At 44.6% G+C, this 24,989-nt stretch overlaps 1 protein-coding gene across 1 annotated transcript in view; it reads right to left on the reverse strand.

Moving 5' to 3' along the window:
- The window catches only part of FANK1 (fibronectin type III and ankyrin repeat domains 1), a 1,467,952-nt gene that overhangs the window by 805,891 nt on the left and 637,072 nt on the right, over positions 1-24,989 (reverse strand). The window contains exon 4 of the mRNA XM_078643513.1: positions 18,896-18,977. Coding sequence (XP_078499639.1) covers positions 18,896-18,977 — 82 coding nt within the window. The remainder of the gene's footprint in view (positions 1-18,895; positions 18,978-24,989) is intronic.

A 24,989-nucleotide genomic window follows, 5' to 3' on the forward strand; every position in this document is an offset into this window, starting at 1 on the left:
ATGGTGGTCTGCTGAGCCCAGCAGGCCACCATACCTGGGAGGCCTGCCATTCCCAATAGGATCGCAAATTGCGAGAGGCTCATTAATATTCATGAGCCTCTCTATTTGCAACCCCATTGGGAATCTCTAACAGAAGGACATACACTGTTGTACATTGGTAATAGTGCCTCACAAATTGCGAGTCGCAAAAGACTCGCAATTTGCGAGACACTACTTCCAGGATTGTACATCTGGGCCTAATACAGCTAGATTTGAGAAGTTTAAAATGTGCATATCTGGCTGGCTGTCGCAAGAAGGACGGCCAAAGAGACATGCACACTTTAAACATAAGTGCACAGCTCCCTGTTGCCACTCAGGATGCCTAGGATGTCAGAGGATGTGTGGTGAGTTATATTTCAGGGAAAAGGGAAGGTTAAACTGTTATTCAATAGGTCAAGTATTCCAACTGGCTTTCTACAATGTTCACAGAAACAAGCGGATACAATACCAAGCTGTGAAGAAGCTTAGTACTGAAGCTTTTAGGATCTGCTCAATTATAGCACCTTCTGATGATTCACACACACCAGGTGAAGCAGATAAGAGAGCTACAGATAATTGGTATAGCTTTCTGCCCATTAAAATCTGGATTAGGCCAGGCTCAGCAAATGAAATCTATGATCAATCAATCCAATCATAACCAGGAAATTTGCTCCTGGGTTTTTGTTTAGGGTTGAGCATTTACATATGGGAAATGATGATTCATCTAGGCTCATGAGGCTTTCCCTTAACATAGCACTAGGGCCAGTAATTACTTAATTTGCTTTGAGTAGCTCGTCATTTGCAAAGCTTGTACTGTAGATGGCCATTAGGACAACCCTTGGTATATATATATATATATATATATATGCACAACAGACACCTCAGCTCACACTTTTGTAGACTTAAGATGTGAGGTGACTTCAGTGGAAACTTTGGTCTAAGGCCTATTAGGCCTTTCTTCAGTAGAATTAGGTAGACTGGTTTAGCCTAGCCATGAAACTCTGAAGAAATTCCTAAATAAATGTCAATGAAGTAGGTTTCAACAAGCCAAATTACTCTGAAGTATTTACCAAATAAATGGGATTCAGCACTCGGGTCTTTAGGATTTTTGAGCTGTACTTTTAGCTTTAGGCCAAGGAAGAACTTCAGGGAAAACCATATACTATGGTCAGAGGACACATCTGGAGAGATTCGGGTACTGCAGGGTAGGCAACTATTCCTGAGATTCACTGACCATAGAGGCTTGTTAAGAAAGAGATTCCAGGTGAGATGGCTGTCAAAAGAAAGGGTTATTACCCTTTTAAGTCCTGAAACTACCTTTGTGCCTGGAAACCAAAGATCCAGAATCAATTTGGTTGCTTGTTTGCTAAATGTACATCCTCACCTTTTCAGCGGTTACATTCAAACTGAGATGCCATGTCATAATGAAAAGTTTCCTCAAAGGACACAAGTAAAAGGTACATAAAAATATAGGACACTGCTGGTAGAAAGCATAGGCAATCCTCAAGCGCCTTGAGACCCTATGGGTATGTAGTGCGCTATATAAATCCTGACTTGACTTGACTTGAATCCAAGAACACTCCATACAGATCAACTGAGAATAATTGTCAATTGCACCTTTTGTACACCTTGAAGCTGTTGGCCTGTGGAATGATAACCATAGAACTATTCAAAAAAGTGGGTCTAGAGATACTCTAGAACCATCCCTTCATGGGCACTCATGTAATTGTCTCCTGTTTATAAGAAGACTTCCACTCTGAAGTTCAATTCCAATGTTAAATGTTTAATTTCAGTCACATTCAATAGAATTCATTAATTTTCTTCAATTGTTTCCAACATTTCATGATTATTATCAACTTATAGAGTTTCAGACATTGTCATCGTGATGTGTCCAATGCATTTCGGGCATGCAGTAAAATGCCCTTCGTCAGGGAAAATGACACTGTCAAAGATAATGACATATAATCAATGTTCTGATCAACTGTATGTTTAAATAATGACAACAATACTATGGCAAAATAGGCAATTTTTTAACAAAAAAGAATGTTGTGTGACGAGTACTCAGCAAGCAATATGTGATTGTGAAATGCATGCATTGCGAAAAAAAACGTGAAAAAATAACTCACATGCCTGGAGTTTCCCGGATGGGAATACGATCTGAAACAAATAAATGGAAGCGCAAGTCTTAGAACCTCCGTTTTTAGACAAGTTACACTGAAGTAATCCTCCGCTAGTGTGTGCTCGTAAGCACATCTACTAACCTTAGTGTTTCGAAATGTCGGTTCGGTGTGTATCCTCTCGTCGGTACGAGCTGGTACACAGTTCAGAAATATCCGCGTTTATTTAAAGGAAGAGTTCCGGTCATGTGACAGGAGCCACACAACAACGGTGGAAGACAGACTATGTCGCGTGTATATACATGCGTGCAATGACAATGTGCACGATTATCGTATTCTGGCCAGAACGAAAACATAGAAGTAGTAATGATATTTACATAACACGCATCCAATTACAAATTGTATTGGTTGCGAAAAAATAAATAAATAATCAAAAAATGGGGTACAATCAGGATTCGAACCTTGAGGGTTCAGAATAGTTGCAAGGTGTATTAGTGTGTGTAGCCATAACGGAAACCGATGGGTAGCAGAAAGTAAGTGTGAGTGTAAATGCCATATACAGAAACAACACTCAGTATTCACAAGCAAAATCATCAAGAGCAATTTACAAGGGTTCATAGATAACATGCTAGTTCTATTCTTTCATTGAGCCCCATTGGCTTCTGGGTAGACAATTTCTGTATCCAATAGTTCTCTCTCATCAATAGGAAATTTGTATTGTTTCTTCCTTCAATTTTTTGAACAGTTTCCAAAATTATGAATTTGATTTGAGATATATGATGCTTTTCTTCTGTAAAGTGCAATGCTAATGCAGATTTCGTGTTTTTTAGCCGGATGTTTGATCTGTGTTCAGTTAACCGCACTTTTATGCGTCTTTCAGTTTTTCCCACATACATTTTTCCACATGGGCACCTAATACCATATATCAAGTTGCTCGATTCGCAGGTGGCATTAACTCTCAATTTAATTGGGTACCCTTTGGAGGGATGACAGATTGTATTACCTCGGATCACATTGTTACAGTTACCACAATTAAGACATGGTTTAGTTCCTGTGAATTTAATATTGACCTGTGGTTTCTGGTGAAGAATTTCTCCCAAATTTTTTGATCTAGTGAATGCAAAGATCGGAGGTTCTCTGAAATATTGTTTAAAATCCGGCTCCATGTTAAGGATTGACCAGTGTTTCATTATCGCTTGTCTGTATTTGTTGCTTGAGGTGGAGTATTTAGATACTACTACAATTCTTGTCTGTTCTGGTTTGGTTCTGGTAGTAAGTAACTGTGTTCTTTCAATTTGTTCAATCCTCTTTCTTGAATCATCTACTAGTGATTGTGGATAACCTCTAGACGTGAATTTATTGGTCATTTCATTCAATCTGATGTTGAGAGTGTTCTCATCTGAAGTAATCCTTTTGACTCTGGCCATCTGTGAGAATGGTAAATTTTTGATGAGATTAGGTTGATGGAAACTTGAATATAACAACATGTTGTTTCGATCTGTTGGTTTGACATATAAGTCGGTCACAAATCCCTCTGTGGTTATGGTTACTTTTACATCCAAGAAATTCACCGTCGTATCCGACATGGCCCATGTTAATTGGATTCTTTGATCAATTCCATTAAATTTGGTTAGTATCTTCTGCAGTTCATCTTGTGTGTTTGTCCATACTATAAAGTAGTCATCAATGTATCTAATCAGTAGTTTCAAATTTTGTGTCCATTCATTATTGGAGAAAATGTGAAGATTTTCATACCATTCCATGAATATATTCGCATATACTGGGGCTGCTGAATTGCCCATAGCCATGCCTGTTAGTTGTTGATACCAGGTTTCATCAACTTTAAAATAACTATGGTACAAAATAAAGTACATCAGTTTCATCAAAAAAGTTTGAAAATCATGGTCTAAGTCTGAATTCAAAAGAGCAGATTCAATCGCTTCGATGCCCATGTCATGGGGGATGCTGGTATACAAACTACATACATCAGCTGTACATAAAATTAATTTCTCAGTTGGATCCAACTCTAGCTGTTGTATTATCTGTAGAAATTGAGACGTATCTTTGACATACGTCCGCATAGACTGCACTATCGGTTGTAAATATCGGTCAATCAATTGACCAATTGGTTCATGCAGGCTCCCTCTCGTTGATACTATAGGTCGCATTGGTGGGTCATTGATGTTTTTGTGGATTTTAGGTTGCATTCGAAGTGTAGGGCTTTTTGGATCAGAACTAAGTAAAAAGTTCTTTGTTCTTTCTGTAATGGTCCCTTGTTTCAATGCTTCATCTATGATATCTTTCAAATTGTTAGTGTATTCTGATGTTGGATTCCTGTCCAATCTACAGTATGTGTTGTCATCTGAAATGTGTTCATTAACTTTTTTGTTATACATTTCTGCATTCATAATGACAATCGCGCCACCTTTGTCAGCCTTTGTGAAAATAACCTTCTCATTTGAAGCCAATTTGTGTAAAGTATCAACATCCTTTTGTGTAATATTCCTGCTTTTCGGTTTGACATGTTTGATTTTTTTGATGTCTTGTTTTACTAGATTTTCAAAAAGATCCAGCGTCTTGTGACTGGTTGGAGCTTGAAACGTACTATGTGGTCGTAAGCCAGCAAGTTGATCTTTTTCTTGTATTGGTCTGTCCGGTAGTGTGTTGTCGAAGAAATGTCGCAATCTCGACATTTCTTCGACAACACACTACCGGACAGACCAATACAAGAAAAAGATCAACTTGCTGGCTTACGACCACATAGTACGTTCCAAGCTCCAACCAGTCACAAGACGCTGGATCTTTTTGAAAATCTAGTAAAACAAGACATCAAAAAAAATCAAACATGTCAAACCGAAACGCAGGAATATTACACAAAAGGATGTTGATACTTTACACAAATTGGCTTCAAATGAGAAGGTTATTTTCACAAAGGCTGACAAAGGTGGCGCGATTGTCATTATGAATGCAGAAATGTATAACAAAAAAGTTAATGAACACATTTCAGATGACAACACATACTGTAGATTGGACAGGAATCCAACATCAGAATACACTAACAATTTGAAAGATATCATAGATGAAGCATTGAAACAAGGGACCATTACAGAAAGAACAAAGAACTTTTTACTTAGTTCTGATCCAAAAAGCCCTACACTTCGAATGCAACCTAAAATCCACAAAAACATCAATGACCCACCAATGCGACCTATAGTATCCACGAGAGGGAGCCTGCATGAACCAATTGGTCAATTGATTGACCGATATTTACAACCGATAGTGCAGTCTATGCGGACGTATGTCAAAGATACGTCTCAATTTCTACAGATAATACAACAGCTAGAGTTGGATCCAACTGAGAAATTAATTTTATGTACAGCTGATGTATGTAGTTTGTATACCAGCATCCCCCATGACATGGGCATCGAAGCGATTGAATCTGCTCTTTTGAATTCAGACTTAGACCATGATTTTCAAACTTTTTTGATGAAACTGATGTACTTTAATTGTACCATAGTTATTTTAAAGTTGATGAAACCTGGTATCAACAACTAACAGGCATGGCTATGGGCAATTCAGCAGCCCCAGTATATGCGAATATATTCATGGAATGGTATGAAAATCTTCACATTTTCTCCAATAATGAATGGACACAAAATTTGAAACTACTGATTAGATACATTGATGACTACTTTATAGTATGGACAAACACACAAGATGAACTGCAGAAGATACTAACCAAATTTAATGGAATTGATCAAAGAATCCAATTAACATGGGCCATGTCGGATACGACGGTGAATTTCTTGGATGTAAAAGTAACCATAACCACAGAGGGATTTGTGACCGACTTATATGTCAAACCAACAGATCGAAACAACATGTTGTTATATTCAAGTTTCCATCAACCTAATCTCATCAAAAATTTACCATTCTCACAGATGGCCAGAGTCAAAAGGATTACTTCAGATGAGAACACTCTCAACATCAGATTGAATGAAATGACCAATAAATTCACGTTTAGAGGTTATCCACAATCACTAGTAGATGATTCAAGAAAGAGGATTGAACAAATTGAAAGAACACAGTTACTTACTACCAGAACCAAACCAGAACAGACAAGAATTGTAGTAGTATCTAAATACTCCACCTCAAGCAACAAATACAGACAAGCGATAATGAAACACTGGTCAATCCTTAACATGGAGCCGGATTTTAAACAATCTTTCAGAGAACCTCCGATCTTTGCATTCACTAGATCAAAAAATTTGGGAGAAATTCTTCACCAGAAACCACAGGTCAATATTAAATTCACAGGAACTAAACCATGTCTTAATTGTGGTAACTGTAACAATGTGATCCGAGGTAATACAATCTGTCATCCCTCCAAAGGGTACCCAATTAAATTGAGAGTTAATGCCACCTGCGAATCGAGCAACTTGATATATGGTATTAGGTGCCCATGTGGAAAAATGTATGTGGGAAAAACTGAAAGACGCATAAAAGTGCGGTTAACTGAACACAGATCAAACATCCGGCTAAAAAACACGAAATCTGCATTAGCATTGCACTTTACAGAAGAAAAGCATCATATATCTCAAATCAAATTCATAATTTTGGAAACTGTTCAAAAAATTGAAGGAAGAAACAATACAAATTTCCTATTGATGAGAGAGAACTATTGGATACAGAAATTGTCTACCCAGAAGCCAATGGGGCTCAATGAAAGAATAGAACTAGCATGTTATCTATGAACCCTTGTAAATTGCTCTTGATGATTTTGCTTGTGAATACTGAGTGTTGTTTCTGTATATGGCATTTACACTCACACTTACTTTCTGCTACCCATCGGTTTCCGTTATGGCTACACACACTAATACACCTTGCAACTATTCTGAACCCTCAAGGTTCGAATCCTGATTGTACCCCATTTTTTGATTATTTATTTATTTTTTCGCAACCAATACAATTTGTAATTGGATGCGTGTTATGTAAATATCATTACTACTTCTATGTTTTCGTTCTGGCCAGAATACGATAATCGTGCACATTGTCATTGCACGCATGTATATACACGCGACATAGTCTGTCTTCCACCGTTGTTGTGTGGCTCCTGTCACATGACCGGAACTCTTCCTTTAAAAACACGCGGATATTTCTGAACTGTGTACCAGCTCGTACCGACGAGAGGATACACACCGAACCGACATTTCGAAACACTAAGGTTAGTAGATGTGCTTACGAGCACACACTAGCGGAGGATTACTTCAGTGTAACTTGTCTAAAAACGGAGGTTCTAAGACTTGCGCTTCCATTTATTTGTTTCAGATCGTATTCCCATCCGGGAAACTCCAGGCATGTGAGTTATTTTTTCACTTTTTTTTTCGCAATGCATGCATTTCACAATCACATATTGCTTGCTGAGCACTCGTCACACAACATTCTTTTTTGTTCAAAAATTGCCTATTTTGCCATAGTATTGTTGTCATTATTTAAACATACAGTTGATCAGAACATTGATTATATGTCATTATCTTTGACAGTGTCATTTTCCCTGACGAAGGGCATTTTACTGCATGCCCGAAATGCATTGGACACATCACGATGACAATGTCTGAAACTCTATAAGTTGATAATAATCATGAAATGTTGGAAACAATTGAAGAACATTAATGAATTCTATTGAATGTGACTGAAATTAAACATTTAACATTGGAATTGAACTTCAGAGTGGAAGTCTTCTTATAAACAGGAGACAATTACATGAGTGCCCATGAAGGGATGGTTCTAGAGTATCTCTAGACCCACTTTTTTGAGTTGTATTGTGAACGTCGTTGGACTCTCGACGTTGCCTTCTGGTGCACCAACAAACTTAGTAAACAATCGAATAAACCTCAATTTACAACAAGCAGTGCATTTATCCCTGTAATCAACCATAGAACTATCTCAGGTACATACTGAAATGAGGGAAAGACATGCCCGTGGCGGCACAATTCTTCAAAACAGAGAAAAGGGACTGGGGAACCTAAAAGGTAGAGTCCAAGGGTTGTAACAAATGTCCTGTGCTGGCTCAGCACAGAGCAGTGAACTTTTTTATTAGCAGCACCCAGTCAATCAATTTGACCAAAAATGTCTCCAAGTTAGTGCAATATTTCTTTGGAAAGCACTGCTATGAAACAGAAAGAGGCAAACCCTGCTTGCCAATGGCGTCTGGCATGTATTTAGGATGGTGAGCTCACATCATGCGGGGGACATTAAGATAATAGAATAAAAACTTGCAGACTTGCCACACAATGTCCTCCTTGCTCTGGTGTCTTCGCTCCTGGTAGCTTGGGCCCAGGAAACTGCACTCTCCAATCCTGGCACGTCCCTTGGAGGAAGCAGCCTCTCACAGCGCTCCTAAGAGCATTGGAGGCTTCTGCTCGTCTTAGGGCCTGATGTGCGACCATTTTTGCATGCGCAAACGGGTTTGCAAGGGACCCCTTCCCCTTTGCAAACACAGGGGAAAATATTTTTAAGGGCAGGCAGTGGACCCAGGGACCACTGCCTGTCCTTAAAAATGAAACGAAAACATTTCATTTTTTTTTTATAAATGCATCCCGTTTTCCTTTAAGGAAAACGGGGCTGCATTTTAAAAAAACTGTTTTATTTAAAAGTAGTAAAGAAGGAGTATCACCATAGGGAATCATAGATTCCTAATGGGATGTATGTTTGGAAAAGGAAAAAATTCTTCCTTTTGTAAAAAAACCCCTCACTCACCAGCCTAGTGGTGACATGCTTCATCATCGGGGAAACTCTTGGTCATAATTACCCTCAAAGTATCTCCACATTTCTTTTAACAGTTACCTATGAATAAAAATCAATTTTTTGAGTTAAAAGAGGACAATTTTTAACACTAATTGTTTTGCACTTTACACTCACAAACCAGCTCCACTATATTTCAGGTGTTGCAGCACACCCTGATGGCACTCGGTCATCAGGGTGGACCCCGATGATGAAGCATGTCACCACTAGGCTGGTGAGTGAGGGTTTTTTTACAAAAGGAAGAATTTTTTCCTTCTCCAAACATACATCCCATTAGGAATCTATGATTCCCTATGGTGATACTCCTTCTTTGTTAATTGTATACCTACCCAGGGGAATAGGAGTAATCTCCATTTCACATCTGGTGATAAAAATCCCTTACTCTCTTTTTTGTTGGTACTTATTTAAAAGTAGTCCCAGACATGGTGGTCTGCTGAGCCCAGCAGGCCACCATACCTGGGAGGCCTGCCATTCGCAATAGGATCGCAAATTGCGAGAGGCTCATTAATATTCATGAGCCTCTCTATTTGCAACCCCATTGGGAATCTCTAACAGAAGGACATACACTGTTGTACATTGGTAATAGTGCCTCACAAATTGCGAGTCGCAAAAGACTCGCAATTTGCGAGACACTACTTCCAGGATTGTACATCTGGGCCTAATACAGCTAGATTTCAGAAGTTTAAAATGTGCATATCTGGCTGGCAGTCGCAAGAAGGACGGCCAAAGAGACATGCACACTTTAAACATAAGTGCACAGCTCCCTGTTGCCACTCAGCAGCTCTGGCCCTGCCCCGTCCTGACACTAGATTCAGGACACGTTGGTTCAAAATAAAATGGTAATAAATAAACTTTATTACAATTTTATTTTTTACCTGCTCTGGGGCGTTTTTTAGGGGGGGGTGCTCCAATGCTCTCATGGAGTAGCTGCTCTGTTAAGATGTGAATACATCATCCTGCCTCTTCATTCATTTGCATATGTTCTATGTATGACATTCTATGTTAGATTGTGAGGTGGAGGACGTTCCAGGGCCGACAGTTGCTGCCCTTGCCTTGAATTTATTCCTGTGCACATTGTTCAATGTGCAAACCATTCCAGGAACCTTTCTTCTGGCGCATCCAAGTCTGCACCCAGGTTACAAGCAAGTCTGTGCCGGTGATCTGCACACCTGTTATATGTGCAGACAAACGTTTTTGAGGAGTCATTAGTTTTGGTGATCTGCACACCATTTATAGGGCAGGCAAAGTATTGATCTGGACATGACTATATGCCTATGTTTCTGGTGATCTGGACACATAGGTACACATTTGATACATTGGATACATTGTATAATTTTCTTGCATTCATCAGTTCTAGCTGCTCTTTACAACATAATTGCTCCTCCATTTCTTTTATGTACCTCCTACAATTCCTTGGGATGATTGGGTAGAGGTGCTTGAAAATTACATTATAGCTTTAGATGGCCAAGAATTTTCTGTAGCAAGAAAAAAGGCGTTATTGCTAATTGAGACGAACCCCGACTTAGTGTTCATAACTGAAACCTGGCTAGACGAGAACAACTGCCCTGACATAGCCAACGCACTCCTCCTGAATTACAAAATCCTACGTCAAGATAGGCAAGGGAAAAGAGCAGGGGGACTTGCAATAATATTTAGAGACAACCTTAACTGCCTTCCAACTACAGTAACCCAGCTAGATGAGCACGAATTACTAGCATTCCGGGTATCTAAGGGCAATCACACCTTATTAGGAGGAGCAGTGATATACAATCCTCCCGGATACCATGCCGATTTCAGCATGAAGCTGCTCACGCAACTACTCCCCGCCTGTCTCAAATACAAAAACTTTGTGGTGATTGGCGATTTCAACATTCACTTCGATAAACCCGACAACTTAGCAGCCACACATCTAAGCAACGATATGCAAACCCTCCAGCTGAAGCAATAAATCCACGCTCCCACCCATAATGCAGGTCACACACTAGACCTACTGTTCTCCAATATTGACACCACCTCGATTGAGGAGACCCAACCCGTAACCTGGACAGACCATTTCTCCGTCCTATTTTCCTTTGCGCAGTCTGCGCCACCTGCCAGAACCTCTTGACCTACACCCGGTTCTTACAGACCCTGGAAACAGGTCACCCCAGAATCATTCAAACTGCACTGGCCAGCAACCACTAAGCTAGAACACCTGGGTTCTCCCTTTACCAACACAGGCACACTGAACCTAGATACAGAGATTACTTGCTCTCTGAACCTTTGTGCCCCCCTAACTAAATCCAAATCCATAAAAAGAACTACCTCGGAAAAGTATATACCCCAGAGATTAAAACGCTCAAAAAGAAATGCAAAATCAGGGAACACACGTGGAGGATGTCCCGACTAGATGCGGATAAGTCAACCTACAAAAATGCCCTTAAAAATTATAATCACAACATAAAAAAGACAAAATGGGCACATTACACACAAAGAATCACCGAAAACAGCAATTCAACCAAAGAGGTATACAAAATAATAAAAGAACTGTGCAAACCGGCCTGCATGTCCCAAACATTGCACCCTTCAACAGAAAACTGCGAAATGATAAGCAACTTCTTTAATGATAAAGTAGAAAAAATCTACTCAACATTCAACCCAACGATTCCTGTGGCCACCAATAGCAGTGGAAAATCAGACCCCCCACCCCCTGAACAAGAACCCAGCCGAAGTGAACAGCTTTGCCCCAATTTCAGAAGCAGAGGTGGCCAGAACCATGAAGGAAATCAAATCTGGATCACCCCTCGACCCCTGCCCACACTTTATTTTTAGGCAGATCATGACCTCCCTTGCCCCAGGTGTCACACAGCTTTTCAACAAATCCCTAGAGGCGGCAATTTTTCCTGAAACTTGGAAACATGCCATAGTGACCCCACTACTAAAAAAAACAGGCACAGATGTGATAAATCTCATCAATTATAGACCAATATCTCAACTCCCATATCTTTCTAAAGTTTTGGACAAGCTGGTCAACAGACAGCTGTCCAAATACTTAGACGATAACAACCTACTGGACCACTCCCAAACAGGCTTCAGGGCCACCAAAAGCACAGATGCCACTTTGCTGGTCGTCACGGACAACATTAATAACTGCCTAGATCAAGGCAAAGCTGTCGCCCTGATCCTGTTGGACCTGTCGGCAGTGTTCAACACGGTCTCTCATCACCTTCTGCTAGAAAACCTACGGGAAAAAGGGATAAATGGAAAAGCCCTCGAATGGATCAGCTCCTTTCTGTACAACAGAACCCAAATCGTTCAACTAGGAGCCTACTCATCCAAGCCAAAGCAACTTAAATTCGGCGTTCCGCAGGGAGCATTCATAAGCCCTACGCTGTTCAATGCCTAGGTTTCATCTTTGGCACAAATTGGAACAAAATGGGGCTTTGGGGTTTGCTCATATGCGGATGACACGCAACTCACTATCACCATTGGTAAGGGGCATGAAGACACCAAAAATAAACTCACCAGCTGCCTAACTGAAATGGCTGATTGGATGGCAGATCACTGCCTAAAACTAAACGCGGACAAAACCGAGATCCTGCTCCTCGTTGAAGCCAAACTTATTTGGACTCTTCCTGGTGGCCCTCCTCTTTAGGAGACGCCCGACACCCAAGCACTGTGCCAAAAACCTGGGTGTAACTATCGGCGACACATTATCCATGCAGGCCCACGTACGAACTCTATGTGGGAAAAGTTTTGCTACTTTGAAACTCCTAAAAAGGCTATTCCCATGGATCCCCCAGGAAAGCAGGAAGACAGTCACACAGGCCCTGCTAGTCAGCAGGCTGGACTACGGCAATGCCCTCTTCATGGACATGCCAGATTACCTATTCAAACGCTTACAGGCAGTGCAGAATGCTGCAGCAAAACTAATGTGTAATAAAGGCAAACACAGCTCTGCAAAGGAATGCCTATAACAACTTCACTGGCTGTCCATGCTTCAAAGAGCCTGTTTCAAGCTCCTCGAACATGCCCACAGGACACTTCACAACACAGGTCCCACGATCCTTAAAAACAAAATACACTTCTATACCCGCGCCAGACCACTAAGGTCGCAACACCTTGCTCTTGTGGAGACAAAAAAAATAAACAGATCTAGAACAGGAGGCCATTCTTTCTTTTACCTGGCGGCACGGCACTGGAATGAGCTTCCAGTTGAACTTAGGCTGACCAAAAACTACAATGCCTTTAGGAAAAAACTTAAAACACATCTATTCCCAAAAGTCGGATTTGGACCCTCAACTTCGTCCACCCACCTGCTACCGCAATCCTTAGCGCAGTGACATCCTCTGGGATAAATGTTGCGCTCTATAAATAAATAAAAAATTTTAAAAAAAATTTGTTCTGGGTAATGAAGGGCAAAAGGTTTTTAAATACTTGCCTATGTAATGTAGTTCCTATACTCCCAATAGGCTCTGCGCATTGGAATAATATATCCTATAGATTTAACGTAGGACTGAGGTCGACTAGGTCTCTATTGAATATATTAAACTTAATTATGAGTGCCAGCTAGCTCAGAGGTCACTAGAAACTTTCTCGAATTCACAAGAAGGGATTAGTTTCTGACAACCGCATAAACATGACAACTTTGTTTCCCCAAGAATAAACGTATCTTCAGAGTTGTGGAAACAATAGATAGATATTTTACTCAGTCAATCGTGCATGCTTAATTTTATCAGAGGTGCAGAGAAATAGAGAGATGGGCGTTTTCAATAAAAGGATTTATTGAACAGTCTTCTTTCTCATGCAAGTGAAGTGAACTGCTACAATCGTAAGACAGGCTGCAAAGTATAATGGATACAGCAAGAAGAGTATTATAAAATAATACTGTAAATGCATTGTATGATTTCTAAACCATAGATAAATACATACATAAATAACAAAGGCTAAAAGTACTCAACTGGTGCTTCTAAAATACGCCTACCCCAATGTACCTAACCTAAGTCTAGTACGCGGGAGGGAGTAAGTATTGTGTAGCATAGGTTTGGTTTTCTTTGCTAAGAATCTATCCAAGATTTCTCTGGGGTCTAATCAGCTCCATACCTTAGTTTAGAATGAAGGAGGTCTGGTATCTCTTGTCTCGGGACTCGATTTCCCAACACCCCGCGAGGGGAGCTTGGAAACACTGGAGCTGGATTCTCAGCGAGAGAAAGGACAGCTTCTCGATCAGTGTATCAGCTGGAGGGTCGGCTTTCTTCGGCACTTGCTGTAGCGAGCTGCGTCGGGCAAGTAGATAGTCGAGCTGCTCCGAACCACCGTGTGTTTGCTAGGGAAAGTGAAGGCATATTTATACCTTGAAGGTGCCTAGTTTGACGTAAAGTCGGGCATAATAACGTCATCAAAGAACCCCAAGGGAATGGTAGTTCTTTGAAAACTCCATGAGTTCTTGGACAAATCAATATTCAAGCAAGGGGATGTCCCTGACTGCTTAAGCCGATTTTCCAAGAAATCGTTGTGGCTTTTTGGTACAGGTGAAAGTAGCCACATCTGTATTTAGACTGCATGGGCTATGTCTAAATATGGGGATGATTTATATGCCTATATTAGGGCAATGTGATCTGTACCTATATAAGGGCATGAATCGGGAAATTACGCTCGGATCCTAAAACGCCATACAACACCTGTAGCTGTAGGACCAAATCATCAACCTATTTCAAATGTGCCTAAAGAAGCAATTACGCGACTGGAAACTAGGTTCGCCAAATAATTAAATCTGGTTGTGGTACAGTATACATTTTACACTCATCCTCAAGCAGAACATGAGTCCATTGACAAATTTGTGGCAAGGTTAGAGAACTTTCCGTTAAATGTTGCTTTGGCACAATGACTGGAGAACTAATTTGTGATCAGCTTATTGTCCAATCTAAAGATAAAAAAATACAAAAAGATTATAGGAAGTGAAGGATCCATCTCTTAGGGAGGCGATTGAGATGGCAAAAGTTATTGAGGAGTCCCAAAGGTGTATGAAGGAATTTAATAGGAAAGAGAAGGCTGGAGTCTCAACAATAGACAACTGTTGTAATGACGTTCAAGAGGGAGTTTGTGTTATTAAAAAAAAAAGATGGAAAAGGAGCAACTATGTGTAACAAAAAAGTACTGGGCTGTTCCTAAAGGTAATGAGTGTACGGGTCACACCAGTGTTTGGATGTGGTAGGGTCTCGGTGGAGTCCTACAGTTGGGCATCCATTTTGTTGGATGTAATGTCCTCACACACCCTTTCAGGTGTCATGCTTCATCATTGGTAATGCTCCTTGTTGGGTCGGCGGTGCAATACCCAACGGGCAACACCTCAAAGAGGGGCTCTTTGGCGGGGATCTTCTATCCAACAGCCGTTAGGGTGAAGTGCGGGTGTGGGGCCAGGTTGGTGTAGACGTACTGGTGAGTATAAAATGAGGCTAGGGGTACCAGGATCAAGTTTATTCTGGGGGTCCCCTGCTTCAATTAAAAGAAAAGACTAGCCTGTACTCGATTGAATGCTATGTTTCCTTCTTCGAGACTCGACTAGTAAGTGCAGAAAGTGGTCGACATGTTTCTCGCAGGTGTGCAATGACTAACGATTCATCCGGACCTATGTAAGAAGTTAATCTGTTTACATGGAATGATCTACCTAAGTATCAAATATTCATTTCAGACTATAAAATTATCAAAGATGGTGTAAGGTAATGGTTGTTGGCAATGTTCATTTGAAGGATGTACTGGAAGGGGAAGCAGATGTGTTCATTAAATCCTTAGGCTGCTTAAAGGGGTATGTTCACAAAATGTTGTTGAAAGAAAATGTTATACATAAACAACACAAACTAAGGAGAGTACCACTTTCTGTGAGAGAGGGAGTGAAGGAGTTATTGAGCGAAATGTTGAAAGAGGGAGTGATTGAACCGGCAGGAGCCTCACAATGTATATCTCCAGTGGTCAATACACAGAAATCCAATGGCCATTTGAGATTTTGTGTAGATCTCAGAGGCCTTAATCGGGAGGTAATCATAGACACATTCCCCCTCCCAAACATTAATGAGCTGTTGGTCTTGGTAAAGGGTGGTTAGTACTTCTCCAAATTAGACCTGAGGAGTTCGACTTAGTGTCTTCCAAAGGATAATGACAAAAGTCTTGGAGGGAGTAAAAGATGTTGTATACTTCCAAGATGATGTCTTGATCATGGGAGAGACGTTGGAACAGAGCAATGTAACTCTGAGCATGGTTTTAAGGAAATTGGGGGAATTTGGTCGAACACTCAATAAGGAGAAATGTACATTTTTGAGCGAGCAAATAGAGTACCTGGGCTACCCCATATGTAATGGTGGTGTCAAACCAAAATAATCGTTAGTGTATTCCATAAGGATGGCTCCTGCTCCAATAGACAAAGATCAGCTAAGATCATATCTAGGGCTCATTAAATATTATTCCAAATTTGTAGACAGATTTGCTGATGAAACTGAAACCCTGAAACTTTTTTGTAAAGGAGAAATATTTGTGTGGGGGAAGGAGCAGTGCACATGTTTTGACAAGATAAAGACTGAAGTTTGGGATGCTGGGATTTTGTCTTTGTTTGATAATAAATTGAGATCCAGATTGACTGTAGACGCCAGTGCAACTGGTTTAGGGGTGGTGCTATCCCAATTACATGCTAAAAATGAAAAACCTGTTGCATTTGCATCACACACCCTTACACAAGCTGAGAAGAATTACTCAGTTATAGAAAGAGAGGTGTTAGCAGCAGCCTGGGGTGCTGAATATGTTCGTGTATATCTGTGGGGAATTACTTTTACCATGTGCACTGACCACAAGCCTCTGTTAAAAATACTTTCTGCCGGGGATCAGGAAAAGGTTCTGCTAGGCTGGCAGACTAGCAGCGAGACTTCGAAGAGTATTCGTATGTGGTGGAATTTGTCAAAGGATTGAAAAATATACAAGTGGACTGTCTGTCTAAACTGCCTTTGGATTCGGAAAGGGTGGATGGTGTGGCAGTAAGGGAGGTGGAAGGTGCTGTAGCTTCTGTGCACGATGCATTACATTGTGGATTGGGAACATTTACCTGTGCAAAATGGGAGTTAGAGATGAAAGTGGATGGTGTTCTCAGAGAGGTTGGCAATTTGATCCAGTGGGGTGCATTGAGGGAGAGTATGTTGTCACAGTCAGTACGGCCGTACTTTAAAATATTGGATGAGTTGGCATTGTGTGGTCGATCTATCATAATGAGGGGAGATAGTTTTGTTACTCCAATTGGATTGCAACACAGGTTGTTTAACCTAGCTCATGAAGGACATTTGGGTCAAGGCTTGACTAATAGGAGGATTAAAGAGAAATTTTGCTGGCCTGGCCTTGATGAGCAGGTCAAAAGATGGGTTGAGTCCTGTTGTATTTGCAATGAGAGTGAGAAGAGGTTAAGGGTAGGACATGGAAGGGAAGCAGGGCACATTGAAGATCCTGGAAAGCCCTGGCACACCATATATTTGGACCTCATTGGACCCATGGCAGAACCACCAGGGGAGTTGAGGTTTGCCATGGTTATTGTGGACGTTTATTCTAGATGGATAATGTTGAGGTTCATGAAGGATGTGCCTACTATAAGTACCATCTTAGCCTTGGTGGAGGCTTTTGAGGCTGAACATGTCCATTCAGTCCTCATAACTGACAATGGTACTCAGTTGACCTCACATGATATGACAACCTTTCTCAAAATGTCTGGTGTGCTACACTCTTGCACTTCTTTATACAATCCACAGGTAAATGGTAGAAAGAGTCAACCGGTTGGTGGCTATTACCAATCGCTGTGATGTTTAAAAAATGGTAACCAACATGGTGTGGGCTTATCGCACCACTGCACATAGCAAGTAGTAAAATTCCTTTTCATGAAATGCATGGGCAGATGCCGGGAACTAGGTTGGTGTCTGTATGGTTGAAAGTTGGATTGGAGTTTGAGACAAGAGGTGAATAACTATGGTGAAAGAAGGGAAAGTAGGATAGTTAGTGGAGATTGGGTCAAGGTAAGGTCTTGGAGATTTACAAGGGGACTGTCTGAGTTCAGATGTCCTTTCCATGCTGTCAAGGTGGGAAAGATTTTTGTAATTTTGGACAATGGTGAGAAGTGGAATTTCAGAAATGCGGGTCTTTATCAGAAGGGTAGAGTTTGTACAAGGGAGGAGGATGAAGGGTGTTCGGGTGTGATGTTGATGAAGGATGAGGATGTTGGTGGTGCGCACGGTTCTTGTCTTGATTCAGATTCCTCTGGAGTAAGTACCATACCCATGGCAAATGTGCCTACTTCTGTTGGTGTCTCTAGAATTCGGAGACCACAGATTTTGTTACAGATTAAAATTATATTTCTCACGCTTGTTGTTAATGCTTACTTTTCTCATTGTTTTGCCATCACTGTGACCTTTCTACTCTTTCATGTTTCTCTTTCATTTCTTTAGTTTGCTCACAAGGAAGAAAGGAGATGAGTTATGATGTGAATACATCATCCTGACTCTTCATTGATTTGCATATGTTCTATGCTACAACTCAGAGGGCTATCTGGTTAAATGAAATAACTTTATGAACTGCAGGCTCATAAAAAGGAGGAATCGGCTGAGCCACGAGGAAGCGGAGCACATCAGGGCACGGCCCTACAGGAGCAAGCATTCACTTGCGTCTATCTTCATTTCGCCAGCAATTTTAATGGAATACACTTTGGGCCTCTAACCTAACTCTATCAGACGTGTCTGAAGGTTGGAGTGAAGGGGTCTGGAAGAAGGAGTCAAATGAGAATAACAACGAACTCTACATTTCATACACTGTGACAATGAACAGGTAAGAAACTACCTGCCACATGAGAGAGGAAATAGATTACCATACATGAAAATCAACAGCTTACTGCAACACAGACAGTAAATTTCAATCATGACTTTATTGTCTCGGAAATATATTGAATGGTTTCCAACCTTTCTTTAAGAGTATTCATAACGGCGTCCTCGTTATTTACAGCGACAGCATTATGGAAATAGTTCGCATTTAAAGTTTCTCCTAGAAAAAAGAGAAGACAGAGTATATGTAAGAACAGGAACTCCGATTTAAACTGGATATGTGAAATGTTCTCTTATATGGGTCCTTTCTTCTTTACAATACATTTTTTGTTTAAAATAATTGAGGGCAGTTCACAAACCGTTCCCAAAAAAGTAATCCCCATAGAACTGATTGTAGGAAATGGGGGTTGCCCAAATCTTCAAGGGGATAGCATGGCATCAAGCGGGCAGGCCAAACTTCGAGGACATGTGAAGCATTCACGCAGTACCCACAGACGACACACCAATCACACCACAAAAGAGTCACGACACCACCTGTGGTTGGAAAAAGATTAAGTTTAGTTATGTCTCCAACCAGCAAGGTAAAAAGGAACAGAATAGTGGTAGTCACAACAAGGCGCCAACTGGCACCAGAGCCAAGTACTTCAGAGGGGGATTATTTACAAGGGACAAAAAGGGGTTGAGTCCAAAGTCCATGCTGAAAGGAAAAAGGTTGATTAAATGAACATTAGACCTGGGGCCAACCTGGCGGGGCCAACTCAGGCTCTCATCCTCGGGGGAAGGCTGTAATTGCAAAATCCAACTTTATGCATAAACACACCTCATGCGTTATAACGCCAATCCCCACCCCTGTAAGGGAAAACAGAGCATCACAGCACATTTAATATTAGACAGGAGCACCTATCATGAATCAACATGGCTGGCTCATTAACCAGGGGCATGAACAGGGGCCTGGAATAACTCGTCAGGCCAGCTTAGGGGCACCCCTGCAGTAGAAGGGAACACCCAGATTTACTCCACCCTCCACCTACGGGTATAAAACAACAGGTAGGAAGGCACCTGGCATAAAACACAGCAAGGTTTGCCCTTGAACCTGGAATGTAATCAGGGGCCTGGAATAACCCGTCAGGCCAGCCTAGGGGCAGGACAACTGTACTAAAAGGCACATCCAAGTTTACCCCCCCTTATAACCCGGCCACTGTGCAGGAATCAACACTTCATCAGGGAATCATACCCCTTCCATCACAGGGAAAAACAAAGGCTCCTTAGTCAGCAATAGCATTTAACAATCGACACACACCTTAGCAGGTTAGTCGGCCTGCAAGGAACATCAGGCGCAGAAGCGCATTGCACCTGGACAGGTAACCGGAACATACCAGGCCAGAATTAATCTACTTTGGCAAGGGAAAAACACTTCCTTTAACAGGATTAAGCAGTAAATGACATTTCGGTCAATGCAAAGCTTTTCATCAGATGTAGAACCTTTCCTCATCCGTCAACCTTTTCATTAGGCTAGGGCGAAGCACTCCTTGAGCAGAGTCACCACCCATTGTGGGCACGAACTTCCAGGCCTAAGAACCTCGGGCATACCCATGCAGAGGGAGTATCAGGCCTACACAGGTATCAGGGGGCAGAACACACTTGACTAGTCCCCCAGGCACAAAAGTTAGGTCGCCCTCTAAGCCTCCATAGCTCCTAGGGTGACCCTATGGGCTAGATACAGGGCCCTCTGTAACTGGCACAGTCTGTTGGGGCCCAACGTTGCAGGTGCCCACTGCCAGACGGGGCACCTGGAAAGTTAATCCGGTCCTAGGGGCGGGCACCGACCATATGCCCCGACACACCCCCAACCCATGATGTGGCTGAGTCCCCACTCACCGGTAGACCTGCGATGGGTGAAGGGGCTCCGGCTTCCCTGGGGTCTTCTTGGCGGTGGGGCAGGCACCGGCAATGTGCCTCGAGGCCCCTGTCCCACAGAACTTGCGTCGTGGAACTCTCTCTCTCTCGGTCTCCCTGCGGGGCTTCGCCACACCACCCCCTGTCTCGTGCTCCTTGGGGGGGCTCTTTACTTCAATGCCGGCCCCTCGTCTGAGAGGGGGCCGGTCAGGGGAGGCCTGCGCAGCTCTGGCGCTCTTCTCGAGGCCTCCCTGCTGTTCACCCGGGCAAGCGCGGAGCTCCACAACGGGGGGGGGGGCAGGCACCGACAATGTGCCTCGATGCCCCCTCCTCTCCACGACAACCGGTGCTTCACCTGGGTTCCCCCCTCTCCTCACGGGGACCCAGGGCTACCGGACGCTCCTCCTCTCGGGCTGCCGGACGGCAACCAACCCCTGCGCGGCCTTCAGGTCACGGCCGCGCAGGTCAATCCGCTCGCGGCGGTGGCGGGGGCGGGCCGATGACGCGGTCAGGCCCCCGTCACGTGATGCGGGAGACAACGGCCTCAGGGCCTAGCGCGGCCCTCTTTCCACCTCGGCGACCCCCTCCTGACACCGGGGGTCGCTGCAACGATGCGCTGCCCAGCGGGGGAAGGTCTCCTCACGGCGCCGGGTTGCGGCGGTGATTCCGGTGGCACAAGGGGTAGGCTCCCTTTTTAATTAGCTATTTACTTCACGGGACAGCAATGAGGGGTAAGCTCCCTCAGCGTCAGGCCATGATAAGGGGTAGGCTCCCTTTATTTAAGTATTTATTCATCTGGAAGCGCACCAAAAACGAGGGGTAAGCTCCCTCAGCGCTGTTCAGTCAAATACTTCCTCAGGCCACACAGCAGGCACAGCGCTATCACTGGCAGGGGGGCACTTTGCGATCTTCTAGCGCTCAGGGCTTCTCAACTTCCAGGGTCCAGAGACACAAAGGGCACAGTTCCTCCAGCAGGGCACAATCCTCCCAGCCCACTGCCTCCAGAGGGGCCACAACTTCCTGGGGGCACCAACCTCCCCAAACAGCGTCTGACAGGCGCACCTCATGGAGGGGAGGGCCGAACCGCTCCACAGCCAGCCCCAGGGGCACACTCCTCACCTCCTGGGGGGGTTCAAGCCCACAGCATTCCTCCTCTTCTGGGCACCTCTTTCCCTCAGCGCTGGCGTAGTTCAAGGTCCCACAGCATCAGTGTCCTGGGTAGGGACCCTCCTTTGTCAGGGGCCCGGGGGGAACAGTAGAAGGGGGGGTTCTAGGGGTGCAGGGCCCAGCTCACAGGCCCATGTGGCGGTAGCACCTCACAGCAGGTCCCCTCTCTCCCTTGTCCTAGCGCTGACTGACTCTCTGGTGACACTTCTCTCTATTTATACCCTCCTCCCAGGCAGTGCCAGGACCTTCTAGAATGTTGGCACATCTAGCCTAAACTGGTTCTAGGGGAGGGGGTGAGCACCCTGGGTGCCAGGCTTTCCCTCCAAAAGCTAGGGGTAGCTGGGTAATATTATCTAGACCGCTGACCTATGGCAGTCCAGTGGCAAAACCCAGGGCCATGGCATCCATTTTAAAAACACTACATTTCAGTCAGGTGCAGTTTTAAAATGGGGGATTTTACAAGTGCTCACATTATTTCATGTAATTACATTTTTCAAAAGGGGTCTCACACCACTCATGGCCTATACAGGTTTAATCCCATGGGGGAGACAATCTAGATAAGGGGGTCAAAAGCGAAAAATTTGGGGGGAAAAGGCCAAGTCCAACACAACTCCCCCCCAGCCAAAAGCCAGGGTAGACAGATCAATGCCTTGATGGGCTTCCCTGCTTGGGGCGGAAAAAGGTGGACGCAGGCCTGCAACTACAGGAGCACCTGCAGTCTCTCCTCCACTCTGGAACCCAATGGTTCTCTCTCGCAACCCTCCCTTCACCAACAAAACCACCCCACTGGTGTTCCCTAGTGGGATGTTTTTCCTTCCTAGAGTGGGAGGCTCTAGCCTCAGGCTTGTAATTCTCCTGGACCACTCTCTTCTCTCCAAATTGCCACTGGTCCACCCATCTGGGGTCTACACCCTCAGACTGACCAGCCCTTAGGGGCGAGGCTCTCCTCCCCCTACTTCTCCTCCTAGGGTTCCTCCATCTCCTACGCCTGGGGACACCCTCACACAACTCTCTCCCCAACCTGGAGTCGAAACCCACAGGCTGAACTGGTGACAGGGGCGAGTCCTCCCTCTCCCTGCACCCCCTCCCAGAGTTCCGCACCCTCCTACCCGACACCTGGTGGCCCACCGCCCTCGGAAACCCGCCAACCCCCACAGACCACGCACGCAACCTGGGAATCATCCTGGACTCCGAGCTCAAAATGGACAGCCAGATCAACTCTGTCTCATCTTCCTGCTTCCACACCCTCCGCCTCCTTCGTAAGACCTTCAAATGGATCCCCCTCGAACACCGAAAGACAGTCACTCACGCCCTGGTCACCAGCAGACTCGACTACGGCAACGCACTCTACGCCGGAATAAACAAAAACCTCATCCGCAAGCTACAGAACATCCAGAACGCCGCCGCAAGACTGGTCCTCAACCTGCCAAAACACTGCCACATCTCCCAGCACCTGCGCACACTCCACTGGCTCCCCGTCGAGGCGAGAATCACCTTTAAGATGCTCACCCACGCACACAAGGCCCTCCACGGCACCGGACCAGCATACCTGAACAGCCGACTCAAATTCCACGCACCCCAAAGGACCCTACGATCAGCCCAGCTTTCCTACGCTGTGGTCCCCCGCACCAGAAAGACCAGATCGGGAGGCCGCTCCTTCTCCTTCCTCGCGGCCAAGGCATGGAACGCCCTTCCGCTCCACCTCAGACAGACAACATCGCTCCCCATCTTCGCAAGAAACCTCAAAACCTGGCTCTTCGACAGACCCCCTCCTTGATGGAATGGAACCTGCACCCCCCCAACTCCCCCCCCCACCCCTAGCGCCTTGAGACCCTTACGGGTGAGTAGTCGCGCTTTAACAAACTCCTGATTGATTGATTGATTGATTGAGAAGTACCCCTGGGAGTCACTTCCGGGGGGACTCTGGTTACAGAGGTCCCTCCCACCAGGGCAGGCAACCCCTGTCCCTGGCCACCCAACCCAGGATCTGCGCCCTGTGGCTGAGCTGGTGACAGAGAAGAGACCTTCCTCCCTCTGCACCCCCTCCCACAGTTCCGCACCCTCCCACTGGGAGTAGTACCCCTGGGAGTCAAATTGGTAGGGACTTGAATTACAGGTACCCCACCCTCCAGGTCAGGCAACCCCTTAACCTGGAACCCCAGTCCAGGATCTAAACCCTGTGACTGGTCAGACCCCCGAACCACTGGAGCTCCGATTATTGATGCTCCGGGTCCTCCTGACATGAGGGGATCCCTTCCTCTGGATGACACATCGGGACAGCCTAGTCTCCCAACCTGGGGTTCTCTTAAAGAACACTCCAGGCCCGGTGACCCCAGCTGGGGCACCTCGGGACACCCCCCCGTCTCACTCCCTTCAGGATCACTCCCCTCAGCCTTCCCAGATGCTCTGGCACTTACCCAGAGGTCTGCCTCCCGTGCGAGTTCCCTGGGGTCTGAGAACCCGCACCGCAACAGATGGTGACGCAGTCTTGGGAAACAACTCCTCAGCATGTGCTCCCGGATAACGGCATGGCACAGCCCTTCCCAATCCTCCACTGCTCTCCTCACCACCCAATCCTCCAGTACAGTCCAACACTCCTCCTCGAACTCTCCCCAGGACTGATGGAACAGCTTTCCCCTGCCCCTAAACACTAACCCGTCCTCCTCTTCCGGGGAATCAGGCACAGTCTCTTGGGCTTCGGGAGTGGGACTCCTTGCACTGGACCTACACTCGCTGCCACCACTGGATCCCACCCTCCACGGTGAATCCAGACTCCTGAAACCACTCTCAGGGGACAACCTACCCACCTGAGCTGATCTCTCTCTGGTGAAGGCCCTCTCCGCCTCCGCCATCCTCTCCTGGGCTAGGACTTTTTCAGTCTCTAGTCGCTGCTCTTCTACCCTCAGCTGCGCTAAGCCCTCGGCATGCCTGAGCTTTGCCAGCGCCAGCTGATACTCCCTCTCTTCCCTCCTATCTACCCACTCTTCTGGGGACAGGGAAAGGGATTGGGCAGTAGCCCCAGGGCTGGACCCAGTGCTGGACTCCCTATCTACAGTGTCCTCATCAGCTCCTGGCATCTCCGCCCTCTCAAATTCTTCCTCCTCCTCATCGGAGTAATTACCTCCCAGGGTTCTGGATGGGGAGCCCTCTCTCTGGTCTCTAACCCACT

Source organism: Lissotriton helveticus, chromosome 5_1 (genome assembly GCF_964261635.1).
Source record: "Lissotriton helveticus chromosome 5_1, aLisHel1.1, whole genome shotgun sequence".
In the NCBI taxonomy this organism is placed as follows: domain Eukaryota; kingdom Metazoa; phylum Chordata; class Amphibia; order Caudata; family Salamandridae; genus Lissotriton; species Lissotriton helveticus.